This window comes from Prinia subflava, chromosome Z, assembly GCF_021018805.1.
Source record: "Prinia subflava isolate CZ2003 ecotype Zambia chromosome Z, Cam_Psub_1.2, whole genome shotgun sequence".
In the NCBI taxonomy this organism is placed as follows: Eukaryota; Metazoa; Chordata; class Aves; order Passeriformes; family Cisticolidae; genus Prinia; species Prinia subflava.
Window position 1 is genome coordinate 32,934,132 of NC_086283.1, and position 26,100 is coordinate 32,960,231.

General features: G+C 39.5%; 1 protein-coding gene across 5 annotated transcripts in view; it reads right to left on the minus strand.

Annotated features, from left to right (window-relative positions):
* Nucleotides 1-9,609: 9,609 nt before the first annotated feature.
* APC (APC regulator of WNT signaling pathway) overlaps nt 9,610-26,100 on the minus strand; it is a 119,622-nt gene continuing 103,131 nt past the window's right edge. For 4 of the 5 annotated variants that reach the window (XM_063423787.1, XM_063423789.1, XM_063423786.1 and 1 more), the window contains exons 13-16: nt 25,537-25,614; nt 23,465-23,581; nt 22,602-22,816; nt 9,610-22,186 (exon numbers count right to left, since the gene is read on the minus strand). In XM_063423787.1, the coding sequence (XP_063279857.1) occupies nt 15,625-22,186; nt 22,602-22,816; nt 23,465-23,581; nt 25,537-25,614 (6,972 nt within the window). In that variant the 3' untranslated portion in view covers nt 9,610-15,624. The remainder of the gene's footprint in view (nt 22,187-22,601; nt 22,817-23,464; nt 23,582-25,536; nt 25,615-26,100) is intronic. The other variant, XM_063423790.1, reaches the window with a different exon arrangement.

Sequence of the window (26,100 nt, forward strand, 5' to 3'; positions counted from 1 at the left end):
ATGTACGTAAACACCTGCTGGGAGGGTGCAAGGAGGATAGATCCAGGCTCTTTCCAGGGGTGCCCAGTGACAGCACCAGAGGTAATGGGCACACACTTGTGAAAAATATGGGATGTTAATTTGTGTTCGTATGGGTTATGGTATGTTAGAAATTATAAAATCCACTGTATATGTGTTATATGAGAATATAACCTTAGTTTCAGCCTGCCTTGGAATTCACTGAGACTGGAGGCAGGCACCACCCCGGAATTTCCATTTAGAAAAGAGACAAAGGATTTACGGGAAACCCAGGCCTTCTCTTTGGCATCAGAAAGAAGGACACATTAAGCAATCAGTCCTTCCTACCATGGGCGGCAGAGCCATCAGAGCACTGGCAGAATCATCAGCACACCATCATCACCCGGATCCCTGGAGAAGAACGCCCCTCCATTCATAAACTTTGGTGTCCATTCTCCCACGGGAAACCAGAAATTGACACCTTGCAACAGAGGGGGAAACTCTTTTCAGCTAGCGAGAGACGACTATGAATTAGAATAACCAGCCCTGGAAACAAAAGGACTATAAGGAAATTTTGTGCCAGAGGCGGAATAAAGTGTATAAAATCTAAGCCCTGAACAAGGCCAATTTGTGAACTCTGGGGGGACGGCAGCGTGCCAGATACTTCGTCCCAGTTTGCCTGCTGACAATCCCGGGTATATTGTCAAAGTATCTCCGCTGGGGGCAGGGTTTTGCCGAAATTCTGTAATTCGATTCTCTTTAATAAATCAAAATTACATTTTAATTGGACTACTGGATTGGCATTTATAACACACTGAAACACAGGAGGTTCCCTCTGAACATCAGGAAACTCTTTTTCCCTTTGAGGGTGACTGAGCACTGCAACAGGTTGCCCAGAGAGGTGATGGTGTCTCCATCCTTGGAGATATTTAAAAGCTGTATGGAAGTGATCTTGGACTACCAGCTCTTGGTTACCCTGCTGAAGGAGAGGTTGGACCAGATGACACCCAGAGGTCCCTGCCAGTCACAACCATTCAGTCACTCTGTGAATTTCACAGGTCATACTTTGTGCACTGTTGCACTCTTCATACAGCAGCAATTTACCAGGACAAAGAACTGAAGTTATCTATTCAATATTTATTTGTGGTAGAGTTTTTTAATTTTTCTGCTCCACCAACACATCCAGCTGGCAACGAAATACTAAAGAGGGGATGCTAGGACTCAGTGCACACAGTTTCCCCAGGGGAGAACTGCAAGTACTGTTCATGAAACTTGGAAGAGTTAAGAGGTATGGAGAAGCTTCAAAAAGAATCAGGGTGACACAGATTAAAAACTTACTGTCTGTTATAAATGTTCAGTCCATTCCAATTAATAAAATATTTTTATTAATTAAAGAATTACAGAACAAAAATTTTAGGCAAACCAGCAATCAGAAGTTCAGTGTCAAGACCTGGGATCGGAGCTGGGTAAACCTTAGCCATGGCCTGTATCTCACCACAACTCCCCCTGTTCACGAATCTAGTCCTTTTCAGGGTCTCCTTTTATACAGTTTATTTTGCCGGTGGTGGAGTATTTCCCCACAGTTCTTTGTCTGGTCCTTCTTCTTCATATTCAATTCTGCTGTCTGGTCTGCTGAATAGGGCTTCCAAGGGAAAAGGAATATTAAGTTTGTTCCTCAGAAGCATGAATGGGGAGATGAAATCATGAATGGAGAGGCGTTTTCCCCAATCCATATCAACCTTGATGGCTGGGTGCTTCACCGTTTCACTGGCCCGGAGGACTGATTCTGATCTCGGTCCACCCTCTTTTCTGGTGTTAATGTTGCGCTTCCCAAGTTCCTGGTAGGGGTATTGTTTCTCCTGCATTCCTGGCCTTGGGTGCTGTCCATCCTAAAATTCATGGGCTTCATACCTCACCAGCTTGTACATTTTATTTTACAAGATATTTTTTACATCACATTTTATATACACCATAACACAAATTATTCTACTGCATATATCACACTGTCTATTCAGGCTTTTGAACGAAAAGCAGTTTTGTTGTCTTCTGGTTTTGTTCTCATTTTGTCAGAATGAATGCACTGTACAAAGTACTGCAGAAAACATGAATAGCACAACTGTGTGGCATCAGCAGGAGCAAGCAGCTCTTGGAAGTGTGACTGTAGCTGTCTGGGACCAACTCGGCGATTTGACAGCTCCTCATAAACATGACTCAACAAACTCCTCAGCTGAAAAACAATGTTATGTAAATGAGTTGTGCCAGTTATGTAGGAAGTTTTTTATGCAATACTTGTCCAGTGGTAAAAACAGGTTTTTTGAGGGTTTTGTCAGATTACCATCAAACTGACTGATACAGAGGCAAATGCAGCTTTCCAAGAGGTAATCCATTACAAACAATTACTTAAGATATTTTGTTGCTTAGCAACAAAATGTTCTCATCTTGTTAGCAGTAGCCTGATAATGGATTTCCTGTGTTTTTTTCTTTGCACAGTGTTTTTTATTTTAAATCTCCATTACTTGCACACACTTGTCTTTCTATTTAATGACTTTTTATTGAGATCCCTAACACCTAAAAAGTGTCAAGAGCTGCCAGTACCTTGGAAGTTGTCCTGTTGTCCCTGCTTAAATCTGTGCATCAGCCAACATGGGCAGAAGCTTCTTCTGTCAACTGCTGTCACCCGTTTTTAGCAAGACAGATGTGGGCTGTCGGGGAGGAGAGGGGTGTTAGTGCACAGTGTGCACAGGGTGACCTGTGGACAGACCAAGGTGCAATATATTCATTGTCTTTGTGCAGGCATGGAGTGTGCAGGGCAGGCTCGTTATCTGACCATTGCATGAAATGTGGTCATCCTAGACCTTGTTATAAAATATGCTTACTTTGAGTTTGAACAATATGCATTGCCCTTTTCTTCTAGGACACAGAGGTCTGAACCTACTAAAAGGGTATAAATATTAAATCTCCCTCTGCAGGACAGTGCTCTAGCAGGGTTTGAATCAAAGAATAATCACATTTAATCTTTTAGGAATTAATGCTAAGAAATATTTATTTGGCATTGCCACAGCTTCATTTTTTTACAATTGAAAAATAGGCTAAAACTCAATGAAAAAATACTGAAATTTACTCCATACCCTTTCCTTGGATTTCTATAATGATTTTAGCTTTTCAGTTAGATTGTAAAGCAATTTCTGGTGCATTACTTTGAGAACAGTGCTCTGAGACTATGTTAAAGGCAGTGAACACAGCTGCAGTTTGTGAGTACCATCATTGAATATTAATATTGCCCTCAGTCAGTCCACCTAATTAAGGGCACAGATAAAAGGTATTTTCATGTTGTTTTATTTTATTGTATTTTAATGTTGTTTTATTTGATAGTTGCATGGGTTTTTTTCTTCAAATTCACATTGCTTTTAAATACCAGCATATTGATGGCTTATCTTGTAAAACAATATTTACATTTAGTGTTGAAAAAGATACATAGCCTGTATCAGCACTTGTGAAATACAAAGGGTACAAAGACAAAAATTACTTCCCCATCATTTTCAGATGGAAAAATAATTTTTAAATTGTCACAAATGGAGTTAGTGGAATTACAGATTCGATTACTTAGCAGACCACACAGGGAAGCATGGGGTTTATTTTCTGCAGATCTTCTTATTACTTACCAATCTCCTTTATACGTGCTGGAATTCACAGTATTTTGAAACCAGGATGCCTAAAATGAAGCAGTGAATAGAGACATGTCAGTTTAATCCCCATCATCACTGTAAAATTACTTCATTGAGTATATGGCATCCAATCACTACATTTGTTCTAATGCCATAAGAAATACATTTCAAAGTTAAATTCTGCAGATTTCCAGCCTGAGGAATTCAGAGACAGAATTAGGTCACAAACATTCCAGCTCAGGCATGCTGTAGCTGCATGCACTTCCTGAGTATATGCTGGCCCTGGACTCAGAAATGGAATGAAGCACTGCAGGGGTTTCAGGTTGCCAATTTCCGTTTCCCAAAATTAGTGTAGTGGTTTGAGTGCCCATTAGAATTATCTACTAATTTTCTGCTGTGAGATAGGATTAGGAGAGAAGCGAAGCAGGTTCAAAACTTAAAAGAGTATAAAGACAGATTTATTAACAAAACTACAAGACCAAAAAAAAATATACTAAGAATCAGAATGAAACCTTCAAAACACTTCCCATCTCCCACAAATTCCTTTCTTTCTTTCTGGCAACATGTAGAGACAATACTTGAAACTCTATGGCAGTTTACCACTTATAAAATAGTCTTTCATCAGTTTTTTTTAGAGAGAGAAGTCTCTTTTGATATGTTATGGTAACTTCCCCACAAGAAAGAACTCCTCTTGTGGCTTTTAATTCTCATAAAAGCAGCCACCCAGAATTCTGCAATTGTGAAGCCCCTCCCATATTACACAGCTTCCCACAGCTGCATTATGGGCCATGAAACTCATGGGGTATCATTTTAAAGACAAACAGTTCCACAAGCAACAGTTTTTCTTCATCTCTAGGAACACAGATCTTTTTCTAGGGGCAGATCTCCATCTTCATCTCTCTCTCTCTGTTCAAGCTTCTCATAAGATCACAGATGCTTCAATATTTACTTAGTCCACCATAAATGCCTTTGCTTGTATCTGCAACCTGAATACTCTCATCTCCCCAATGCCTATTTTTCCCTGACTTAAAGGGATATTCTAGTATATTACAGTCCATTACTATGACTTACAAAAGAATTTCAGCCTAAAACTAAGGCATCTTCTTGTTCTTTTTCATCTAAGATTCAAGTCCTCCTTCGCTGACTTTATTAATAGTGTTCATGTTGTCTCTCCATATCTTCACTCTGTCTTTTCTCTCACTCAGAGAGGATTTAATATTTAATGTTTTGCAAGTTTCATCTGTGCAAGAAAAGAGTTAACAGCCTGCAGAGGGCATTATGGTTCTTCCCTGGGCAGTGACAGAAGGTGGTACATTCAGGCCACACCAGCGCTGTGCCAGGATTTCGGGGGCCCCAGCTGCACTGAAACTCCAGATGCAGGTCCACTCTGCACAGCCCCCTCCCCCAATTGGATGACTTGGTAGTGGTAGCCAGAGCTGTTTCCGGTGAAGGATTCTTTAGAAAGCTGCGCTAGGGGTGGGGGTGTGGGTTGGGGGGAACAGGGGCCTGGCTCCTGGCAGGGGCTGCCCGGCCCAGCTAAGCCTCCTGGGTCCATGATGGAGGGGTGGCTTAGCAGCAGAACGATCCGGCTGGGATGGGGCTTACTCTCCTTCTCTCCTGGCCTCAGGCAGGGCCTGGCTGGCCCAGCACCTGTGGCAAGGAGGGAGCCGGGGCTCCCTTTTAACATGTTCCCAGTCTGGAAGGAAAAGAGAGCTTCTCCTGATTTTCTCCGATTTTTACCCTGTGTTTTCACAGAGGCATATCATCTTCCTAATGGCTTTACCAGATGTCAATATTCAAACCTAGTCACTGATTGGTTTTGCTATAACTTTCTTGAAAAAGTCACTTCCATGCAAAACCAGCACAAGCACTCAACACCTGACAGCTTTTTAACAATTAAAAGCAGTATGAAGGTACAATTGCTCAGGATAGGATTGTGAGGATAGGACTTGTACACATCTGCAGCAAAATATCAAGTCTGCAGCGAATGCCTTTGGAGAATCGTAGCAGGGATACTGGTCATGGGAAGCTGTGTGTAACTCGCTGAGGTTATTTCATCTGCAGCAACTGCAGTGGAAGGGAAGGGGCAGGGAATGAGAATTATGCTACAAAACCCTAAAGCAGAGAATTCTTTATGCACCATCACCATCAAGTCAGGTGTCTTGACTGAGACTCTACTGTTAATGGTGTTTGGGGAAGAAAAATAACAAAAAATCAAAAACCAAAAAAAACCCCCCTCAAACCTCAAAGAAAACCCATTCCCAAACAAAACAACCCAGCAACAAGAGCCCTGTACTATTGCATTTCTCTGAAATGGTATGCTCTGTGTCACCCCTTGAAAGTGTATGGTTTATTCCAAATCTGTAACCCTCCCCTGAAGTATCATGTGTCTGTAATTTCATTGGTCCAAGTCCTCTTCCATTTTGAATCTCCCTCTTAAGCTGTGCAGAGAGAGAAGTTTCTCTCTCTCTTGCTCTCTAGCTCCCCTGCTCCCTACTCTCTCCCTCTCTTCACCTCCCTTCCCCTTTCCCCCCTCCCTTTTTCCCTCAGAAGCCATGCTGCGCCCTGGCGTGTGACCTCCAATAAATCCTCCTCTAACTAGCACCCCCAGAAGCCGTGTGGAACCTCACTGCCTGCCTGCAGCCACCAACGAACCCACAGCCTAGGGGACCCCCCGGGGAACCAGCCTGGGGGACCCCCAAAACACACTGCAACACTGTACAAATATGAAATAGCAATTCAAAGTGGTTGTGATATTTTCCTGCAATTAACTTGGGGTAAATGCAAATGCCCTAACTGAAAGTGGGAGCCCAAGAAAACACAGGCGGTTTGAGGTCACACAGTGTTTTACTAGAATTGTCATATACACCTGCTTTTCAGACCTTGCATTCATGTTCAGTTTCTTCTCACTTGAGGCTACATTCCGTAGTCTAAACATGCTAAAAATACCTATATAATAATAGGATTGGTGAGGTTATTCAGGAGAGAGCGGATTTTCAGCTAGATTGGTGGAACAGCTCTGTAGTGGACTGCAGATGAAATGCAGGGATGTAGAGAGAAATCTTGATTTGTTCAATGGTCACTGAAGGGAAGGGGGCAATAGAGGAAGGATTTTCTTCGCAAGTTTTGTAAATTAGAATTCCAAAAGGATATTTTTAGGTAAAATATAAAGGCTGGGGAAAAAAAACCCACAAAAGTTTCATTGTGAAAAGCCGTTCATGAATTATGACTCGAGTTGGAAACAACAGGCAGGTCTGTGCAACACTGAATTTTCAACAGCATAGAGAGAAAATGATGCTGTCTTTCATTCAGTTTCATTTTGCTGGTATTTACTTACCATGAACATCAACACACAGAATTAACCACACTAATTGCCACTTTCACAAGACTGTATGCACCATTTTCCCAAAGCAAGTGGTGTCCCTACCCATGCACAGTTTGAACCCAGAACTGGATGATTTCTAAGGTCCCTTTCCTACTCAAGCCATTCTGTGATTCTGTGATTTTAAATCCATAGACTAACCCTTCAGTTTTAACAATCCAGAATCCTCTCTGCTACATAAGTGTTTTCAGAAGAGGCACTACCTCATGCCCATGCAGAGAACACCAACATAGCATTCTTTATGAATCAGCAGAAGCACCACTTCTGTTCATCTCAACGGCAAAAGTCTGTAAACAACGTCAATAGCTTATTTAAGGAGCATGAGATGTTCTAAAAGCCGCTTGAGGCTTAAATGTTTCAATCTGTCTAAGTGATGCACCACCAAGAGCAGCTGACAAGTGGTCTTGAAACAACCAGCCTGACATGTAGAGTGTTTGGAGCCAAAAGTCTTTTGGAATATGTCACCTAGACCCAAGCCTTGACTTGCATGAGTAAATGTAGGAAGTAGAGCAAACAATATATACAGTGTTTCACTGAGATCCTGAGGAGAATGCTGGGCACCACACTGCCAAGATTCTGTCCAAATCCTAATTAGCTGGCCAAAATGGAACTGGCAAAGTGGAAAACCATGCATTTCTACCCATCTCTATTCCTTCTGATTGCAAAGACTGTATCTCTTAAGTACAGACCTCCGTTTTACACCCATTCTTCATCCCAGCATTGTACAGCAACTGACAGCTGTGTAAATTCACAGCTGTGTACAGCCAGCATCCAAGATTAAAAGAAACCATCAGTTATCTGTGGCAGTAATACGGCATTTGCACTCAATTCATAGCTTTACTTCAGCTAGATTTTCACTTCTAACAAGTCCAAATGGTTTATGTTCTGGTTTTGGCTGGGACAGTTAATTTTCTTTCTAGTAAATAGTGTAGTACTGTGTTTTGAACTAAGTATGAGAATGTTGAAAATGCACTGATGTTTTTTGTTGCTAAAGCAAGTTTCTCATGTCCTGCCAGGAAGAGAGCTGAGGGGCACAAGTAATTGAGGTGGGACACATAAACCTGCCAGAGAGATATTCCAGATCTTATGGCATCATGCTGAGGATATACCTGTGGAGAATGTTGGCTGGATGCTCATGCTCAGGGATTGTCTAGATATCACTCACCAAGTGGTGAGCAATTGTATTGTGAGTAGTTTTGTGTATTCTCTATTATTATCATTATTTTCTTCCTTTTCTGTTTATTCAACTGTCTTTATCTGAATCTAGTTTTCTCATTTTTACTCTTCTGATTGTCTCCCCCATCCCACTGGAAGGGAGCAAGTGGCTGAGTAGTGCTTGGTTGCCAACTATGGTTAAACAAAGCCACTTTAAAACATTAAAAAGTGTCAAATAATCCATCATGGCTGTTCAGCTGCTCAGTGTAGTAGAAAAAAAATGATGCCAACTCCTTTTCATCACCCAGTGGAGTAACAAAATACTACTAGGAAAAAAAAAAGGAGGGGGGAGTGTTCTCGTAACTCATATTATGACTTAGTTTTTACATCTCTTTTTGTATTCTTCCACAGTTACTTCCAGTGTGAATGTGTGCCATCCCAGACATTAGCAACGGTCAGATAATGTTGCACAAGCCTTCCCCTGCTACCAATGTGCTTTTTGTACAGAGGATTGTTAAGAGAAAAAAGGGCAGAATTAGGCTTAGCCTGCCTTAATTTGTATTTAGTATAATCATCACTTGAAGTCTCCTCGTTTTCATGATCCCTACTGATTTTAAATTGCAGGTGATAGTTGCAATGCTTTTAAAATTTATTATTCTTAATAAAACATTTACATTTCTAGCAAGGCATTTTCTTTTTCTATATACAGACCAAGACTTCAGTGAATTTTTTTCTAGAACAACTTGAAAACCAGACAGACACCAGCTATTCAGTCCTCAAATTAGAACTCAATATGAAAAAGTGGTACAACTATTAGAAAACAAGGGATCTTAGTAATCAGCAACAATACCCTCTTAAAATTTTAAATACTTTTGTCAAAGTCTAAAGTGAATAGGGGAGTGTAAAACATGTATGTAAATATAAATAATATATGTATATGTGTGTTGAGAATTAATCAACTTAGGTCCCTTAATAGTCTCATCAGGGACTAAACAATTCATTCATTATAGGAAAGAAAGACTTTGAAATTAATCGTCTCTGCTGTGCTTATAAGTCTTAATGAAATAAACCCTGTGAAACTTTTTTAAGTAATGGAGGGATTATGGAATTACACTGGTGTCAGAACTAGATTTTGTTTTGTGCAGTTCCTTCTAAGGTGAAACACAGAAGAGAACAGAGAACTCTACTGGTGAACCAGGTTTTCAAGCTTCTTTTTCCACTTATTTGTCAGAAATGTGAGTATCACTAAAATGAAAATGCACAGGGTTTTTTGAGCATTTTTTCTGATATACTGAATTACTGAAGTGTCCTAACAACAAACTCCTTTTTAAATGAAATCATATTTCTAATACAGTGGTCAGACACCTAACTTTCAGTGGTAGCCAAGAAAACAATTCCACTCTGACAAGGTGCAATCAGGAGGAAATTTTATGTAACACTGCAAGTAATAAATAAATTATGCATAGCAAGACTAAATTCAGAATAAGTATACTGTGAAACAAAATACATTAGAATAATTGAAGAATTAATTACAGAGTTAGAATATAAACAGTAACGCATCTTAGGCAGAAGCAAACAACAAAATTGAAGGAAAGATAATTGTGGGCCGAGTTTGTTCAAGAGAAACAACATTTACAGGTGGGTAAATTAATCTGATCTCACAGGATGACAGTTGCAGAGAACCACCACAAGCTTTTTTCATGTTAGATCCCACCAGAAAGGATGGCATTAGGTATACTGTTTGTATTATGGCTTGAGCTCTGGACAGAAGTGCATTCTACTGAGTGAACCATCTCCCCCTACATCTTCCTGGTATCTTAATTGCAATTCTACATCCACTCAAACAATGTTTTCACAAACAGCAAAATTCAAATAATTTCTTTAAATCTTGAAGTGGCACAGTGGAAATTTCCTAAGAAAGGTATTTTGCCAAACTATGCTAGGGAGGCGTTCTGCAATCTTAGAGGAAGTAAACAGCATATCTGGTAAACTGAAACTTGACAGCAGAAAATTCATCTTGGCATCACAAGTTGACACCTGCATTAATTATGTTGTGAACTCTTAAAGTTCTTCTGCACCACACCAAATTCCCTTGCACTTCCAATATGTAACCAAACACAACACGTAAACAGTTAACTTACCATTCTGACTAAAATCTCAACCTCAGCTACGTAACATTCTCTATAAACACATTTACAAACTGTTATTCAGCATATAGGAATCTATGATGCAGGAATCTTATTTCTACATGTGATCTGAAATGAAATTAAAAGTGGGCATCTCTTCTGGTTAAATGTCAAAGTGCAAAGGCTGTGGAACCAAAGAGTGAATACACTTGGGTAATTTGGTATCAAGAAGGTCCTTGGAGTTTTAAAAATGTGGAGAAAGTCATGCTTTACATTAACTGATACTTCACTTCTGATTCACAGCTTCATCCAAATCACACATCTCATCAAGAACAAAGCTGACGCACAGGTGGATCCAACTTTGCAAGGCATTACAGTAGATGTAGGAAGTTATGTTTAGGTGAAATCTACGTGTCATTTTTAGTGATACTCTTATGGGTGTTCATACTATTTCATGAAAGGTAGATTGCAAAGACATTTGGGAGTAACTTTAGAAGAGCTTGTAAGAAGAGTCCACCTGAACATTTTCCAGGTCATCCCTACAATACTAACATTAAGAAAGGGAGATGTTACTTCCCTCTTCAAGCCTCTTCAAGGAAAGAAATAGTTGCAATAAGTCGTTTTACTGGAAGCATTTATTGCATTGAATTTAATACTGCAAATCTAAAAACTGTCTCCCAGAAGTTTACATATGGTACTTTTTTTAGGGGAGTATATTTGATGAAGAAATATACCTTTTCCACATCCATATACTGATGTAATACTTCTGAAGTTAGTTGTCAGAACTTCCATGATTAAGGACTTACCTGAACATAAGGTATTTAAATGCAAAGCAGTAGAGGCCATTAGGCAAAAATTCAGTAAAAAAAAATAAATCCAACTTTAATTTGCTTTTGCTGTATCAAAATGGGTGAAGGTCTCAAACTTGGCATATAGGCATAAAATTGCCTCTAATGGCTTGATCCAATGGCCCCCTGTAAAGGAAATGATATCAACCAGCCCTAGCTGTTTTCTTTTTTGCTGGCTGAGGTGGCACTTGTCCAACCATGCAGCACTAGTCCTACTACCCCATCAGGAGAGCAGGTAAGAGGTGAGCAAGTCCACTGAAAGGTCACATAAGAGCCAGGATTAATAGCCAGGAGCATGGAATGGAGAAGAAAACTTCTTTGAACAGCACATGCCATTTCTTCAGTTCTAGAAATAGTATGGATCATTATCCTTAAGAAGAAAGAGGAAGCTAACAGACTTAGCTTTCTTGAGAGTATCAACTTCAATTAAGGGGATCAAGGAGATAGACTGCTATGATGTATTCCAAAGTAGACATCAAATATTTCAGTTTCCAGATTATTAGGCAAAGGTTCTGCAGTTTTTGTGGTCTATACTGGTATACTTCAAAAGAATGCCTCAATAATTTGTGCACAAGCTGTTCTCTCTCTAGTGCAGTTTATGTAATTTACTGAGTAAAAAAGGAAAGTACATCCCTAGGACGACATGACTCTCTGAAACTGTCCCTTTTCTATCCCTCCTCCTCCTCTACCAAAGACAGTGCAGCCAACTTTCCAAAGGCATCAAAGGTACTAGTCTATGTTGAAGAATACTGGAGCTTACTGACATTTATAGCATAAGCTATACCTGTATTCTGCAACTAAATCCTGCTTGAAACAATATTCCAGTCTCATCAGGAAACTGTGTCAAGGCTTTCAATTTTCAAGCTATCATATCTGACAGAGCTGTGAGCATTATAAGGGGAAAGTACTCCCAAGAGAGAACTTCACATGAAAAATAGAAATAGATTAGTTTCCCTCTGAAGATTGTAATATTTAGTCAGAAGAGCTTACACAGAAATTGAGCAGTAACCTTAACAGTGGCACACTGTAAGAAACTAAAAAGGAAGCACATTTTAAAAAGTGAACTAATTACAAATTTTGAGGAGGTGAGATCCCCACTTTTCACATGAAGAGGACAAAGCTGGAAGACAGTCTGAAATAAGCTTTATGAATTATTTTTTAGTATAAACTGATTTTTAAGTATAAGTTTTGGTATGCACTAGATATGATAAGCTAATTCAAGGACAAATAAAGGTCTGAGCACAAGTCACAAAAAATTCTACCAAAATTGGTAGAAAGAAAGGCAGTGCATCCCAGAAGAACAGTAAATTGAGTCTTGGTTTCCTTAGCTCCTTGCTATTCTTTGTTTTGTGTTCACATAAATAATGTCCTCTTACCTGCTGTGGCAACTTCATACAAATGAAACCAAAGAACAAGTGGTTATCTTTAGCAGCATAAATCAAATCTGACTATCGTGACTGACATCATTAATAAAATCCAAGACCAAATATACTTATTGCAACCATTTTTCATGTCTTTGATTTTATATTTCTGGGATCTGTTTTTAGTTAACTTACAGAATATAACTTCATATCCCCATCATAAATCAAACATCATGGATGTCTTTAAATATTCTGAAAGGCTCTTAGTGGATACTAAGTATTTTAGATAAAGAATCAGAGAAATGTAGATCTGGAAGAGATTTCAAAAGATCACCCATCTCTGCACAGGCAATATGAAATATACTACAGTCCATCCCTATGAGATGTTTCATAAACCTCTTCTTAAAACTTCTATAATGGAAATTTAACAACTCCCATGGGAAGCATATTTTAGTGTATCACTACCCTTATAGTTGGAAAGCTTCTCTAGCCTGTCTTTGCTACAAATATACTTAAGTGGATACTAAGAGAAGCTTTCCAATTATAATGATCATGAAGTATCCCCAAGTCCATGTCAAGAAGCCACTGTAATTTTCAAAGACATTCTGGTGTTTGATATGCATACAATTATTTATAGTTTCATGTTATCTTCTGATTAAAAAACTGATTTCAGTCATTTTTTCAGTAACTAAAACCAGAATTTCTTTTCTGAGACTGTGTTTACCTTTAATTCTTAAACTGACAGAACGAATTTGTAATGCCAGTGTTAAAAACTATTCTGGATTATGTTGTATATTTTTGTGTTAGTTGTTAAAAGCCCAGCACAAAATAATGATTAAAAAAAATCAAAACATTTACAACAAAAGTGGTCTTTCATTTTAAACTCAAGGATTGAATTCTGTATTCTACTCCAGCAGGAAGTCCTGACTTTAAACACATGACATAGTCTGTTTCTATCTCATCTTTAAAAGCACACTAATATTCATTCATATTAGAAGTTTAATGAGCATACTGTTTGCAAAATATTTCAAATGCTAACACAAGGAGTGCTGCTTCTTAACAGGTTCATAAAGTGATACAGGAACATGGCGTATCTCTAAGTAAATCTCACAGGAAGCAAAGATCAAAAGAGCAGTTAAGATATCCCTTCTGCCGAGCAAGTATTTTTGGTGCTGGCTTTATATAAATTGACTTCTGTCTGCTGACAGTGTCTTGATTGTTCCTAATCAGTGCATGACTTATAATGAATTCAACTGATTCATTATTTCGGTATCAGAAGTACAAAAGCCACAGAAGTAATATATACTCTGCAACAGTGTTAAAGCTACCATAAAGGTAAATTGCTCTATTTCAAGGCTTCCTGAAATCAGAACATTCTAACATACCACTTCTTTAGAAAGCTACTTTTAGAACAGTCCAGTTGAGATACAATGAAACTGTTTTACACCATTTCATTTCATGGTTTGTTCAAACATGTACAGAATTATTTATGTTCTGTTCTCTCATGTTTTTCCTTTGAAGTAATCCTTATCTAAATTCAGACTATATGTATATTTTTAAAGCAAAATCTCTTTTTCTTCAGCATTGTTCTAGCACAATCTATACTTATATCAAAAAGGCTCGAGGCAGAAAATGTCATGTTTTGCATAAAATCCTTTTTCTACTATGGTAACAAATGTCTTGGTGCCATGGGATTCTTGCAATATTTTTCCCTTCATATTTAAAAAAAATAAATAAAAAAATGCACAGAGAGCACAAATAGAAGCAAAATTTCATCTTATAGTCACTATCTCACATTCTACATTATATCCCCAATCAAAAATTGATTTGTTTTACAAATAGTATTTGTATAGATATAACATTGTTTCAGGCTGCAGTCATGAGAACAATTACACTCCGTGGCTACTGGAAATACCCTGCCTTTAGTCTTGTTATGCACCTGAGATGTGTGAAACTGTCTCAATTACAAATATTTTACAGAAGACCAAGGGCCTGATTCTGCAAATGTTAAAAGCATCCTACAACAGCCATTTGCCTGCAATAAGGAAGAACAGATATTGGAGGTGTAGGATTATCCCAAATCAGGCCTTAAGTGTTAAGTGCATACAACCACATTGTATGGTGACATCTTGAAGTAAAATCCTGTGTTTTTATGTAATGCAGAAGTAACACACACAACTTACATATAGTAATAATTTATTCTGAAATGATCATTTTAGTCTCTGTTGAGACATCACCCACGTCTCATTAATAAAAAGAGCAGCCATCTCACCTCAAATACCAGAATATACAACAAGTTATAGCATAGCAAAAAAATTCTACCTACTTTAAGATAATATCTAATTCAGGTAAAATAATTTGTTCAAGGTTTTACAGTTACACAGTTGTTTTTTTGTTGTTTTTTTTTTCTTTTTCAGAGCACAAAGTAAATTGTTACACCATAACTATCTATGTATCTATGTGACCACAGAAATGTTAATCATTACTTCATAAAATGAACCATCAGTTCCATTCATGCAGAAAAGCAGGCTAGGAAAGCTTGTTCAGCGGAAACCATATTACTGTGAATTTCACAGCCACATGATTAATTATTGGGTTAGATGAACTCACAAATACTAAACACGATTATATTTTTTTTCATAAATAATACCAATTGTTCCCTGATGTAATTTAATTGGACTGTAATCTAGAAATTATTGGTAAAGCAATATGACTGCATCATTTCTATCTGTGCTATTCCATTACTTCAATGACAAGCAATATTCAAAGGATAATGGGATGGGATGCATGTCAAACATGAGAATACATGTTAAATATACTGTAGAAATACACTTGCATTAGCAATTTTATTCCAAATGGTCAATCAGGTATTCCTGCAAAATATCACCAGCGGAGACAAAGTATACTATCAAATATGGCTTCCAGAACAACGACCATCTAACAAGAATCAAAGCTATTTACAACAAATAAAAATGACAAAAAAAAAAGTAAAGTAAAAAAAAAATCAATCCCCTTTTTTTGCTTCATTTGAAACAAAGTTTCTAAGTATCTGCTGTATATAATACATCAGTTTGGTTGCTTTTGTTGCACCTAAACAGAAGTTACCAGGTAAGAGCCAGAGTGACGTTTAGGGCTTTGTGTTCCACTGGAGTCAGTGCTTTCAGACTTGGTGTCACGTTTCTTGGTGCTATTATTCACTGGGGTTGGTATCTGTGAGGGCCGAGCAGAACTATTGTCCACGCTGCTCTTCCTGCGGCTTGGGTTGTAGTTGAAAGGAGTCACCCTTGCTGCCACAGCACCGATGGGGGAGCTGTGCTTGCTTGAGCTACTGGAACCGAAGGGAGTACGGTCACTTACAGTACTTTCGTTAATTTCTGGTGCAGGAATGGGATTATTCTGCAGAGGCTTTGCTTCAGTGCCTTTCTTGTCTGGACTGTCTATCTGAAAGAAAGAGTTCAGACGGTTTTCTAAGCCAATGGTACGAACAGGAACACTTCCATTCCCTGAGGTTTGCTTTTCTTGCATCTCTTTAGGATCTTTACCATTCACACCCCCTTTCTCTGAAACACTGTCAATAACAGGGGGAGTATTTCCAGTTGGGGACCTTCCAGATCGAGGGTTGTTAATTGGGCAGTCCTCTATCCTTACCCACACATCCTCTGTCTTAGAGACAGCTGGAGCCATCTGATAGATAAGGGTTTTGGAATCAGAGCCATTTGTGGCACCTGAAGAAGAATGTTGAGGATCATTCATTATCTGAGGAATTTCATTTTCTTTTATTTTTCTCCAAGTACCTTTTGTTGGTGCTTGGCTTTCTTTACTTTGCTTGTGTCCAGGAAAAGAACCTCCATGCTGCTTTTCATCTTCACTTTTTGCCTTTTCACTGGATTCTGAAGAAGCTGATAGGATTGAGGAGGAACTTCCAGTTCTTCGCCAAGTGCTTACACGAGGAAGTGATGAGGAATGCTTACTGTGCTCACGCTTCCATGTTCCCGATCTGTTGATCAGCAGCCTAGATGGACTCTCAGAATGGGAACGAGCTATGTCATGACGCTTTGCTGGTCTCCCATCAAATTCTATAGTAGGGCTCTGATTAGGGGCTAATTTTCGCCAACCATTATTTTGAGCAGGTGAGTGAGTGGATAAAGACATATCAGGAAGAGAAGGACTTAAAACTGGGGACTGCAGTTGGGACCTTGTGGGAGAATCTGGCCTGGAAGGTGACAGAGATTCAAATGAAGCTGATTCTTCTAATTTTCGTCTCAGAGTTGGGCTTGGAGCCTCTTTAATAAAAGTTGACTGACGAACAAGAACTGGTCTCTCAGATCTGTCAGATTCACTTCCACTAGACTTTGCAGATGACATTCTGGATAGGTCAGTCTTTTTGTTTGATCCACCAGTGCTGAGAGTTTGATTTAACCCCTTTGAAGCAGATTCACTTCGTGGAATGCTACTGGTACTCTTAGGTAAGGCAGTTTGCTTTGTAAGGTTTTGCTGGCTCATCTGCCTGCCTGGTGGTGTGTATGACATTCTACTTGAACTTGAGGATTTAGTTGAAGCTGTGCTAGGAGATGATGTTCTTGGCAACTGTGACAGTTTGTTGGGAGGACTGATACCATTTCTTCCTGGGGAAATGGAGTTTCGTCCAGGAGATTGCAGAGGCCTAGTTAATGGCTGCTGTTGAGGTCTAGAAGGAGTGGAATCTCTAGATCCTGATCTAGAAGGTCCTTTACTTGATCCACTCTGGTTCAACCCTGATGGCTGCCTAGTCACAGGAGCTGGATCAGGTTTCACTGATGATTTGGCTCCTCTTGGAGAACTAGTCAAACTTTGGCCTTCACTGGGACTCTTGGAGTTCATGTTTTTGATTGGAGGTCCTTTTTTGGAAACAGGACTAGTACTTGAAGAACTATTTCGAACTCCTGGAATATGGATCATTGTTCTACCACGTGAAATTGAAGGCACATTTGTCTGCTGTGGTTGCTTCAAACTTGAAACTTCTGAATTGGAGCGTGCTTTTCCTGTGATAATACTTTTAGACACTTTCTTCCCTCCTTTGATTCCCCTACTTTCTGATTCTACTTTTTTAGACTCCAGTGTACTCTTCTCTCCTGGCTTAATAATTCTTGGACCTTTATTACTAGTGAAAGGTTTTTCTTCTTGGTCTGGGGTAAGATGAAATGGTGACCCTAGAGAAATACCAGATTTTAATGAAAGGATAGAGTCAGAGTCTGATGAAGCTTGTCTAGACAATGATGCAGCAGCTGCAGCTTGATGCAAGCTACTAACTATAGAGTTTGCACCTTCTTGTATAGCTTTCCAGTCAAAGTTCTCTGAATCAGGCGAAAAACCATGTTCTGAATCTGGCCTCTGTATCTCTCTCAAATCCAGTGTTAAATCTTCTGCTAGTATACCACCTGGGTTTCTGGAATTATTTTTTTCACCATCACTCTTCATTCTTGAGGGCTTTTTCTTTTTAGGCATAGCAGAACTAATGCATTCCTGCAGGAGATCATCTTCTGAGTCAATGCTAAGAGAACTCAGAGAGCTGTTTCTAGAGAAGCATACAGGAGTATCTTCAACATGAAATGATTTAGGTGCATAACCAGAAGTCTGTGGTCTGTTGGATTCTACCTGTGGCTCAGGAGCCTCGGGACGTTTTGCAGGTTCCCCTTCTTTGTTGTTATTGTTTTCTTGATCAATATCACTGAGGGAGCTAAGAGACGAATTGCGAGAAAAACAAACAGGTGTGTTTTCAATAGCAAAATTCTGCATTTTCTCATCTGTAGCTGCTCCTCTGTCTGGAATATTTTTAGCTGACTGAGAGAAAGTTTTTGTCTGGCTTCTGCCCACTGGATGTTTTTGACAAACTTGTGTCCTGTTACTTGGCTGCTGATTTGACAACTGTTCTGCATTAGAGCAATCTTTACTTTCAGCTTCCTTTCCTTCTTTTCCTTTTCTTAATTCTGCCTTTTCGCTTGAAAGGTCAACATCATCATCATCAAAATCTAAAGAACTCAGGGAATCATTCCGTGAAAAACAATAAGGAGTTCCCTCAATAGGTGTGTAATGATGAGGGGAATCAAAAGCAAAGCTCCCTCTTACACGCTCTTCGTTATTTGGTAATTTGTCATGAAAATCTCTTGAATTATTTTTAAGGTTCTGTTTCTTTGCATCTCTGTTCTCTGGATAGCCTCTTTCATTACTAGCATTGCTTTTCGGTTCTGTGCTTTTTCGGACACGTGCTCTGTATTCATTGTTTTGGGAAACAGGTTTTACTGGTGATGTTGGCTTCTTTTTCTCACTTTCTGGTTGGTTTTTATTACTCAGGGATGAAGATGCTTGTTGAATTTGATCCATTATCTTCTTCACTCTGAACGGTTTGTGACTTTTTCCTTTCGGCATAGCTGAGTTAATGCACTCAGCCAATATATCACCCTCTTCTGTTTTGTCATCATCCAGGCCAAGGGGAGTCACGGCTGAGCTTTTGGCTCTCTGAGAATCATCAGTACTTCTGCCTTCTGTAGGAATGGTGTCCCGCTTTTCAAACTCGCCTGACTCTGCTCCCACACCCACATTTTCTGCATTAGCCAACTCACTTGGTGGGGATTCTATTGTCAAGTCACTCAGAGATGTGGCTGTTGAAAAATTTATTGGTGTACCCTCAACACAATATACCCGTGGCATATCATCTCCTGGTGTAAAAGTCACATGCTTTTGTGACTGCAATCTGCTTTGTGAAGGCAAAAGTTTGTAAACGGGCAACTGGCTGGGCTTTCTGGCTACAGGAGGAGGTATTTTTGGAGCAGATGCTTGAGGAGGCTTTTTGGCTTTACGTGAAGACTTTGTTGGCATTGCAGAAATAATACACGCTTCCAGTATTTCAATATCATCATCAGAATCATCCAGAATGTCTTTTTCTGCTTCAGCTGGCTTCTCTGCTTTCTTCTCCTGGTTATCCTTTGTATCATCTGACTGTTCAGGTTCTGCTTCATTTCCATGCTCGTTTTCATGAACTGGAGGCATAATTCTTAACTCCGCATCTTTCTGTATAAATGGCTCATCAAGGCTCAGAGCACTCAGGCTAGAAGAGCAAGAAAACCCATCTGGTGTGCTTTCTGTGGCAAAGTGTAATAGTGTATCAGCATCTGGCAGCACCTGAACTCTTTGAACAGCTGCATTTACAGCTGCCTGTCTAGGACCAGGCTCTCTCTTCTCTGTAGTGGCTGCTTTTCCTTTAGGTAGCTCTCTTTTTACTTGAACTCCCTGAGCAGGTGGTGGTGTTTTACTTCTGCTTGGAGGCATTGTTTGTCCAGGGCTGTCTGGAAGGTCACTGGGACTTATAATACCACTTACTATTCCACTGCAAGGCTCACTTTGAACTGAACTAGCAATTGAACGGCTTTCAAAACTATCCAGGGAACTTACAGAAGTACATCTGCTGAACATGAGTGGTGTTTCCTGTACATAATGTTCTGGTGGACTTTTAGGAGTTTGGGCACCACTCTTTGAGGGAGATTTGGCACCTGAAGAAAATTCAACAGCTTTATGTCTGGAGGAATCAGAAGGAGACAAGCTAGAAGTCTGAAGTCTGGTGGATTTTGTTCTGATGTGTTGTGCTGTTGATGTGATTTCACTGGCTGCACCTTCTGTAGGTAGAGCCCCATTGTTCTCCTTCAGTTCTGCAATCTGCAGTGTGTTATTGGCATCTGTGCCACGTGTGGATTGTTCACGTCCTATTTCATCTTCAGCTGATGACAAGGATGACAAAGAGCTACACCTTGAAAAGCATATTGGGGTATCTTCCACGCAGTAAGTTTGTATCGTTTCCTGATTAATAGAGGGAGTCTTACAGGAGGGGTTCTTGTGTGCATGACCACTTCTATTCTGTGCAGAGCCCGGGTGAAGCTGGTTTTGCCTCTTTGAACCAGCTGAGGGGGCTGATGTACTCCCACTGCTTGGGGGAATATGGTCAGTTTTATTGAGCTGCACTGAAGAAGTCTTTGGAAAAGTAAAAGATGGCTTCTGAGAAGATGCTGGAACTTCTGTTGAATATTTTAAACTATAATCAATAGGCTGATCAACATTATGTTCCTCTTCATTGTACTTTATGCTGTAATTAGTTAGTCTGTCTTCCTCTTCATGTTGCTCCTCCTCAGAATAACGTTCACTATAGTTGGTTGGCTTATCATCATCATAATCATCAACCTGGCACAAGGACTGGTTTACTTTCTGATTCATTCCGAGAGTTGGGCCTACTCTGTTCTGATCTGAGCCACTAGATCCTCTTGATCTAAATGAAGAAATGCACTCCTGCTGTCCAAAAGGTGTCTGATATTTCATGTGTTTATCATCTCCACTTTCAGTGTACGCAGAGTAGGCTGCATTTTGGTTCCTTGACTGTCTTTGTTCATTTTGTTTCATTTCATCATCTATTATATGCTTAGGCCTTGTCCATCTTTCATTCTGAGAGGGACTTTGCCTTCCAGAATTTAACTGCTCATCTGAGTATTTAAGACTATAATTAATAGGAGTGTCTAGTTCTCCATCATTGTCATCCATGTGATTTGCACTATGAATCTTGTGTGCCAAGTCAGCTGGATATTGGCCATAACTACAGAATTTACTTTCATCATCTTCGGAATAAGATTCAATGGAAGGTTTCATTTGGCCTCTTTTACCATAGCCATCACTGCTGCTGACACTATTTAAACTATCATTTGAAGCTCTTTTGTATTCCATTTTTGTATAAGGCACAGGACATGTCCTGTTTGAGTTCTCAGATTTCGGAAAGTACGTATTTGAGTGAGTATGGGCAGAGGCTGATCTCCTCTGGGCATTTCTGTCTTCCGTCAAACAGTGTATTTCAGAAGAGGAACCAGAACTTCTGTCTTCCTGTGGAATGTGCATGCTTGTTACTTCTTCCATAACTTTGGCAATCTGAGCTGCAGCAGTAGAAATCTGCATTCCTATTCTCTTAGAGGAATTCCCAGAATTCTCTGCAGCTTGATGATAGGTATTTAAACCCACAGTTCGGTCCCTTTCTACACTCCTGTCTTTCTCAGAACGAGAATTTTCCGCGTTTCCTCTATTGGAAGAGGAGGAGCCAGGCAATACTGTAGTGTTTACATATGGTGAGAGCACAGTCATATTGCCAGCATTAAAGGTCTCTGACCTGCACACCCCATCGTCATGGCGGCTGGTGTCTAGGACATACTCACTGTATATATTTTGTTTATGTCTCTGCTTATTGCGGTGAGATGCTTTTGGGCTTAAGTTATCAATGTTGTCAAAAGTCTCTGATAAATGCTGAGCATCTAATTCCGCTTCCAGTGCCTTTTGCTTTCTGACATGGAGGGATGGGAGGCTTGATCCTGGAGACATAATGTTGGCATCCTTGTACTTTGCTGGCCTGTTTGCCATGAGGTTCCGTAGAGCTGCGGCACTACCCATGGCTATCATTTTGTGTTTTGAGTGAATCAGGTTTTTCAGCATGCTCACGGCTCCCATGTCCCACAGCGCTTCCTGATCCTTTGCATTTCGAGCAGAGAGATTCCACAGGGTCCCACATGCGTTACTAACTATTGTCAAACTGTGTGACTTCAAGTGCTGTAACAAGGTTTGTAAGCAGCTGTTCTCTCGTAAGATTTGCCTGGTGTTGAGTAATTGAAAACAAAAATCTGTAAGTGGCATTTCAAATGGGTAAGAGAAAAAGCAAAACAGAAATCTATTATTCTAGAAGCAAGTTTTGCCCTTACAAAGGATAATTAAGAATTCTCCAGTGCAAATAACTCGCATTTCCACTAGCTTTTACCTGAATGCTAACCAAATCCTATTACAAATATGCATAGTTAGCTTTTAGTACAGTTCATCATTAACAAGCAGTAGCTCTTAATCCGTTTGCATATTCCTGTGATGTAAGTGAAATCACCACTTTATCAAATGTACTACAAATTAACTGGCTTTAGTTACTATACTTAATACATGCATTCATATTAAGGCTTGGTCTTAGAAACTATCTTAAATATACATGTGGAACTGCTAAAAATTGTCAGAAGTGTACCTACCTGTGATCCTCATTAGTAGCAATTAGGCTAGAAACATTTCTTAGTATTCCTCCTCCACTTTCTATGATGGCTAAAGTGTTTGTTTGGCTTCGGTATGTCAGTGTGCTGACCAGAAATGCAAGAGCACCATCAACAGCACATATGTCAGCTTTATTCCCAGTGCAGTGTGCTGACAAATTCCATAAGGCACTCAGAACGCTTTTCAGGGTGGATTCCTAGGAAAACAGCAACATGACAGGAGACATTTTCAGCTATTGATCTGAAGCTCTCAGAAACACATTAAGTTAGCTTCACGGAGCTGTGTACATTCCAGTTCTGCTACATGAGGTGGTAAGCTGGGTGCAGGCAGCAGTGCACATGTATTTTGTTCACTTTGCTCCTTCCTTCAGCCATGGGTTTGGTACTGCCTGCCCAGAGACATCAGAAATATGTGCCTCATTACTTGTTTGCTGCCACAATGATAGAAAGCGGCTTGAAGACCAGTTGTCAGGAGTCTCTGAGATGGAATATACTCCTATCTACAAACCAAAGAAGTGGTAGATACCTACTAATTAACTGAAAAGAGCTTCTATTAAATGACAAAATTATAAAAAAGACTATTTTAACAGCACAGCTCATGCAACTGAAAAACCAAAGAGGTCAACCCTCTAAAATAAAATCATATCAACACTAGTTTTGAGGTGCCATTGCTCCATTGTGGTCTGCTGCTATATTAAATCAAACTTTTCTTCAAAGCAAATCACCTGAACCACAGCAATTGTTTGAATAACTGCTGTTACCAAAAATGGTCAAACAATATTAGCGTTTTGTGTAAAATAAATGAAATCTCACAAAAATTCAATTTTATCACTTATAGAAGGTACCTTTTTAACTTCTAAAGCACATTCCATCAATGCTTTCACACTTCCAACCTCTCTTAGAGTCTTTTTACTGTTTACGTCTGCTCGCCAGGACAAGTTCCTCAACACACTTGCAATGACCTGCAAAATGTGAAAGAAAAATAATGTATTTCAAGATAGATACTTTCTTAGCAGGTTATCAGACTCTCCTCCTAGACTTACCAAATGCTATAATTAATTAACAGTGGTCATGTTCAGTTTCTGAACTAAAATTTGCTGACATTTGTCGTATGGTTGTATTGTCTGCTACACTGGTCTAACGTTTCAACATTAACTTTGATCAAAGGTTTTTGTGTGCTCATACTTAAAACAGAGATTTGAAATCAGGTCCCCTGCTCCCACACAGTAGAACATGTGTAGATAGATTTTTTTCTCTACTGTTATGTCTGTTCTAGAGTTATGTCATCTCAAGGGAGAGATTTATATAATATTTTTCTCAGCTTTTCCACTTAGAAAATAGAACAGTATCACTTGCCTGTATCTCACATATTATTATTTTGATGTTTATAAAGCTCTTTAAAGTCTTTTTAAAATATACTGTGCCTTTTACAACCAGAATAATTATTTCCAGAAGATGTCCTTGTACTTGGCAGCAGTTAGACTGAGATAGGTTGTCACTGTAGTGGGCAGTCATTACACATTAAACTCCATCCATTCATGAACAGCTGTAAGAAGCATGCAATATCCCTCATGAAATGAATTTGATAGAAAACTTTTGCGTATGGATGTTCCCATGGTCACAGAAGTCCATAAACTTTACAGGTTACAGTATACTCCCTTGCTCACCCCCACAGTGGAGCAGAGGAAGCCAGTGGCTCATGGAAAGGCCTGGGAACACCCTGCCCTGGCTGCTCTCAAGGAGCCACCAGCCCATCACAGCCCACGTCGACACAGCCAGAGGAACAGAGGAGCCCAAAGCCAGGTGGGAACTGTGCCCTGTCCAGGCTCTTCCCAGGACTCTCCCAGGGGACCCACCATCCCTCCATTCAAGGGGAGTCTAAGGAAGCAGCTCTCTGCCCCTTTTGGACTGGGGATGTGGTACACTTTTTGGGATCAAGGGGAAGAGCATTCTGGAACTGTAGAACACTTATTGTGGGATGGCAGGACCCAAAGGTTTCAAAGGCAGGAAAACAGATGGACTGAAGGGAACTTTCAGCATAGGGAAGCACAGGGGACAGAAAGGCACAGTGACATCTGAACAATGCCTTCTGAACATCTGACTGGCTGATACAGTTGTGTGGACATGCATTTTGAGTATGCTCAGTCCCATATTCTTACTAAATCCCATTTATAACTTGTCCTGAGCGGAGGGCTTCCTGCTCTCTGTGTGTGTGTTGTGTCTAGGTGCCAGTGGCTGGAGACACCCTGGAGGTCAGAGGGCCCATGGGGCTGTGACTCTCTTTTCAAGAATATTCAATACCTGTCCTAATACCACATCATGGAGTTTATCCAATAACCTCTACTGTAATTCTAATATCGTCCTCAATTGTAACTAGTGAGCTCCTCCTCTTAAGAAGAGAATATTTCATTAACAGCATTTTAAGACACAAGGTCAATTTTATTTAAAATTGATCTTTTATCTGGTGATTCACTCAGACTGCATGGGAAACAGGGGTTTTCTTTTAAAGAGCTGTTCCACTTTGTATGCAATAAGCATTATTTAAAGTTGATTATAACTGAATATTTAATACTTTTACACAAGTTCCAACAGTTCTGCTCTCTCAACTCTGAGGATTACTCTAAAGGATTACTTCCTAAAGGCTTTATTTTCAGGCTGTTTTCCTTACACAGCAGGACATATTAGAACAGACACTAACAGATCAGGGTCATAAAAATAAGATTTAAAGCCCATGCATTATTATTAAAAAAAAACAAAACAAAACAAAAGAAACACACAAAAAAATCCCAGAACATAATCCCACAGATAAGAATGTTTTACAAGAAGAATGTGCTTCCTAATCAATGAAGTGAGAAAAGTTTCGCATCAAAGTTAAGGCAGACAAAACAACAAATATTTTATCTCAAAAGAGCATTACCTGCTGCAAGTCTTCACTTTCAGATTTCAGCTGGGCTACAAGAGCTCTCATGCAGCCCTTCATGGAACATAATGTAGCCTGGTAGGAATCAGGAGAAAAAAGAAAGTGAGCAGTATGAAACAGCAAGTTAGATGGATACTTTTGCAAAATGTTTTGATATTTTAAGCAAATCATAAAGAAGGTTCAATAGAAACTTAGTAAATATGTTGTCAACAATAAATACTTGGTTTACAACTACTAAAATATTCAGCATAGTTTCAATACATAAGTGGTAAAATTGTGCTAAAATTTTCCATTTTTTACAGCAGTTCTAGGACATGATCTGGACTTTACTACCTTAGAAGCCTTCTTTCCTATGCACCAGGTAAAAACCCCTGTGTGCCAGCAATGTGTTGTTACCTACTGCCTAGTGAGAGAACAAATACCAAGTTCTCTGAAGTCTATTATTTTGAAACATTTACTTCTGAAATGCCTTCCCTCTAGAGCAGAAAGGTCTGAAAGCACATACGTCTTCAGTATGGAGTTATTTTAAGATCCACTGGCAAACTTTGGGGCAAAAAAATC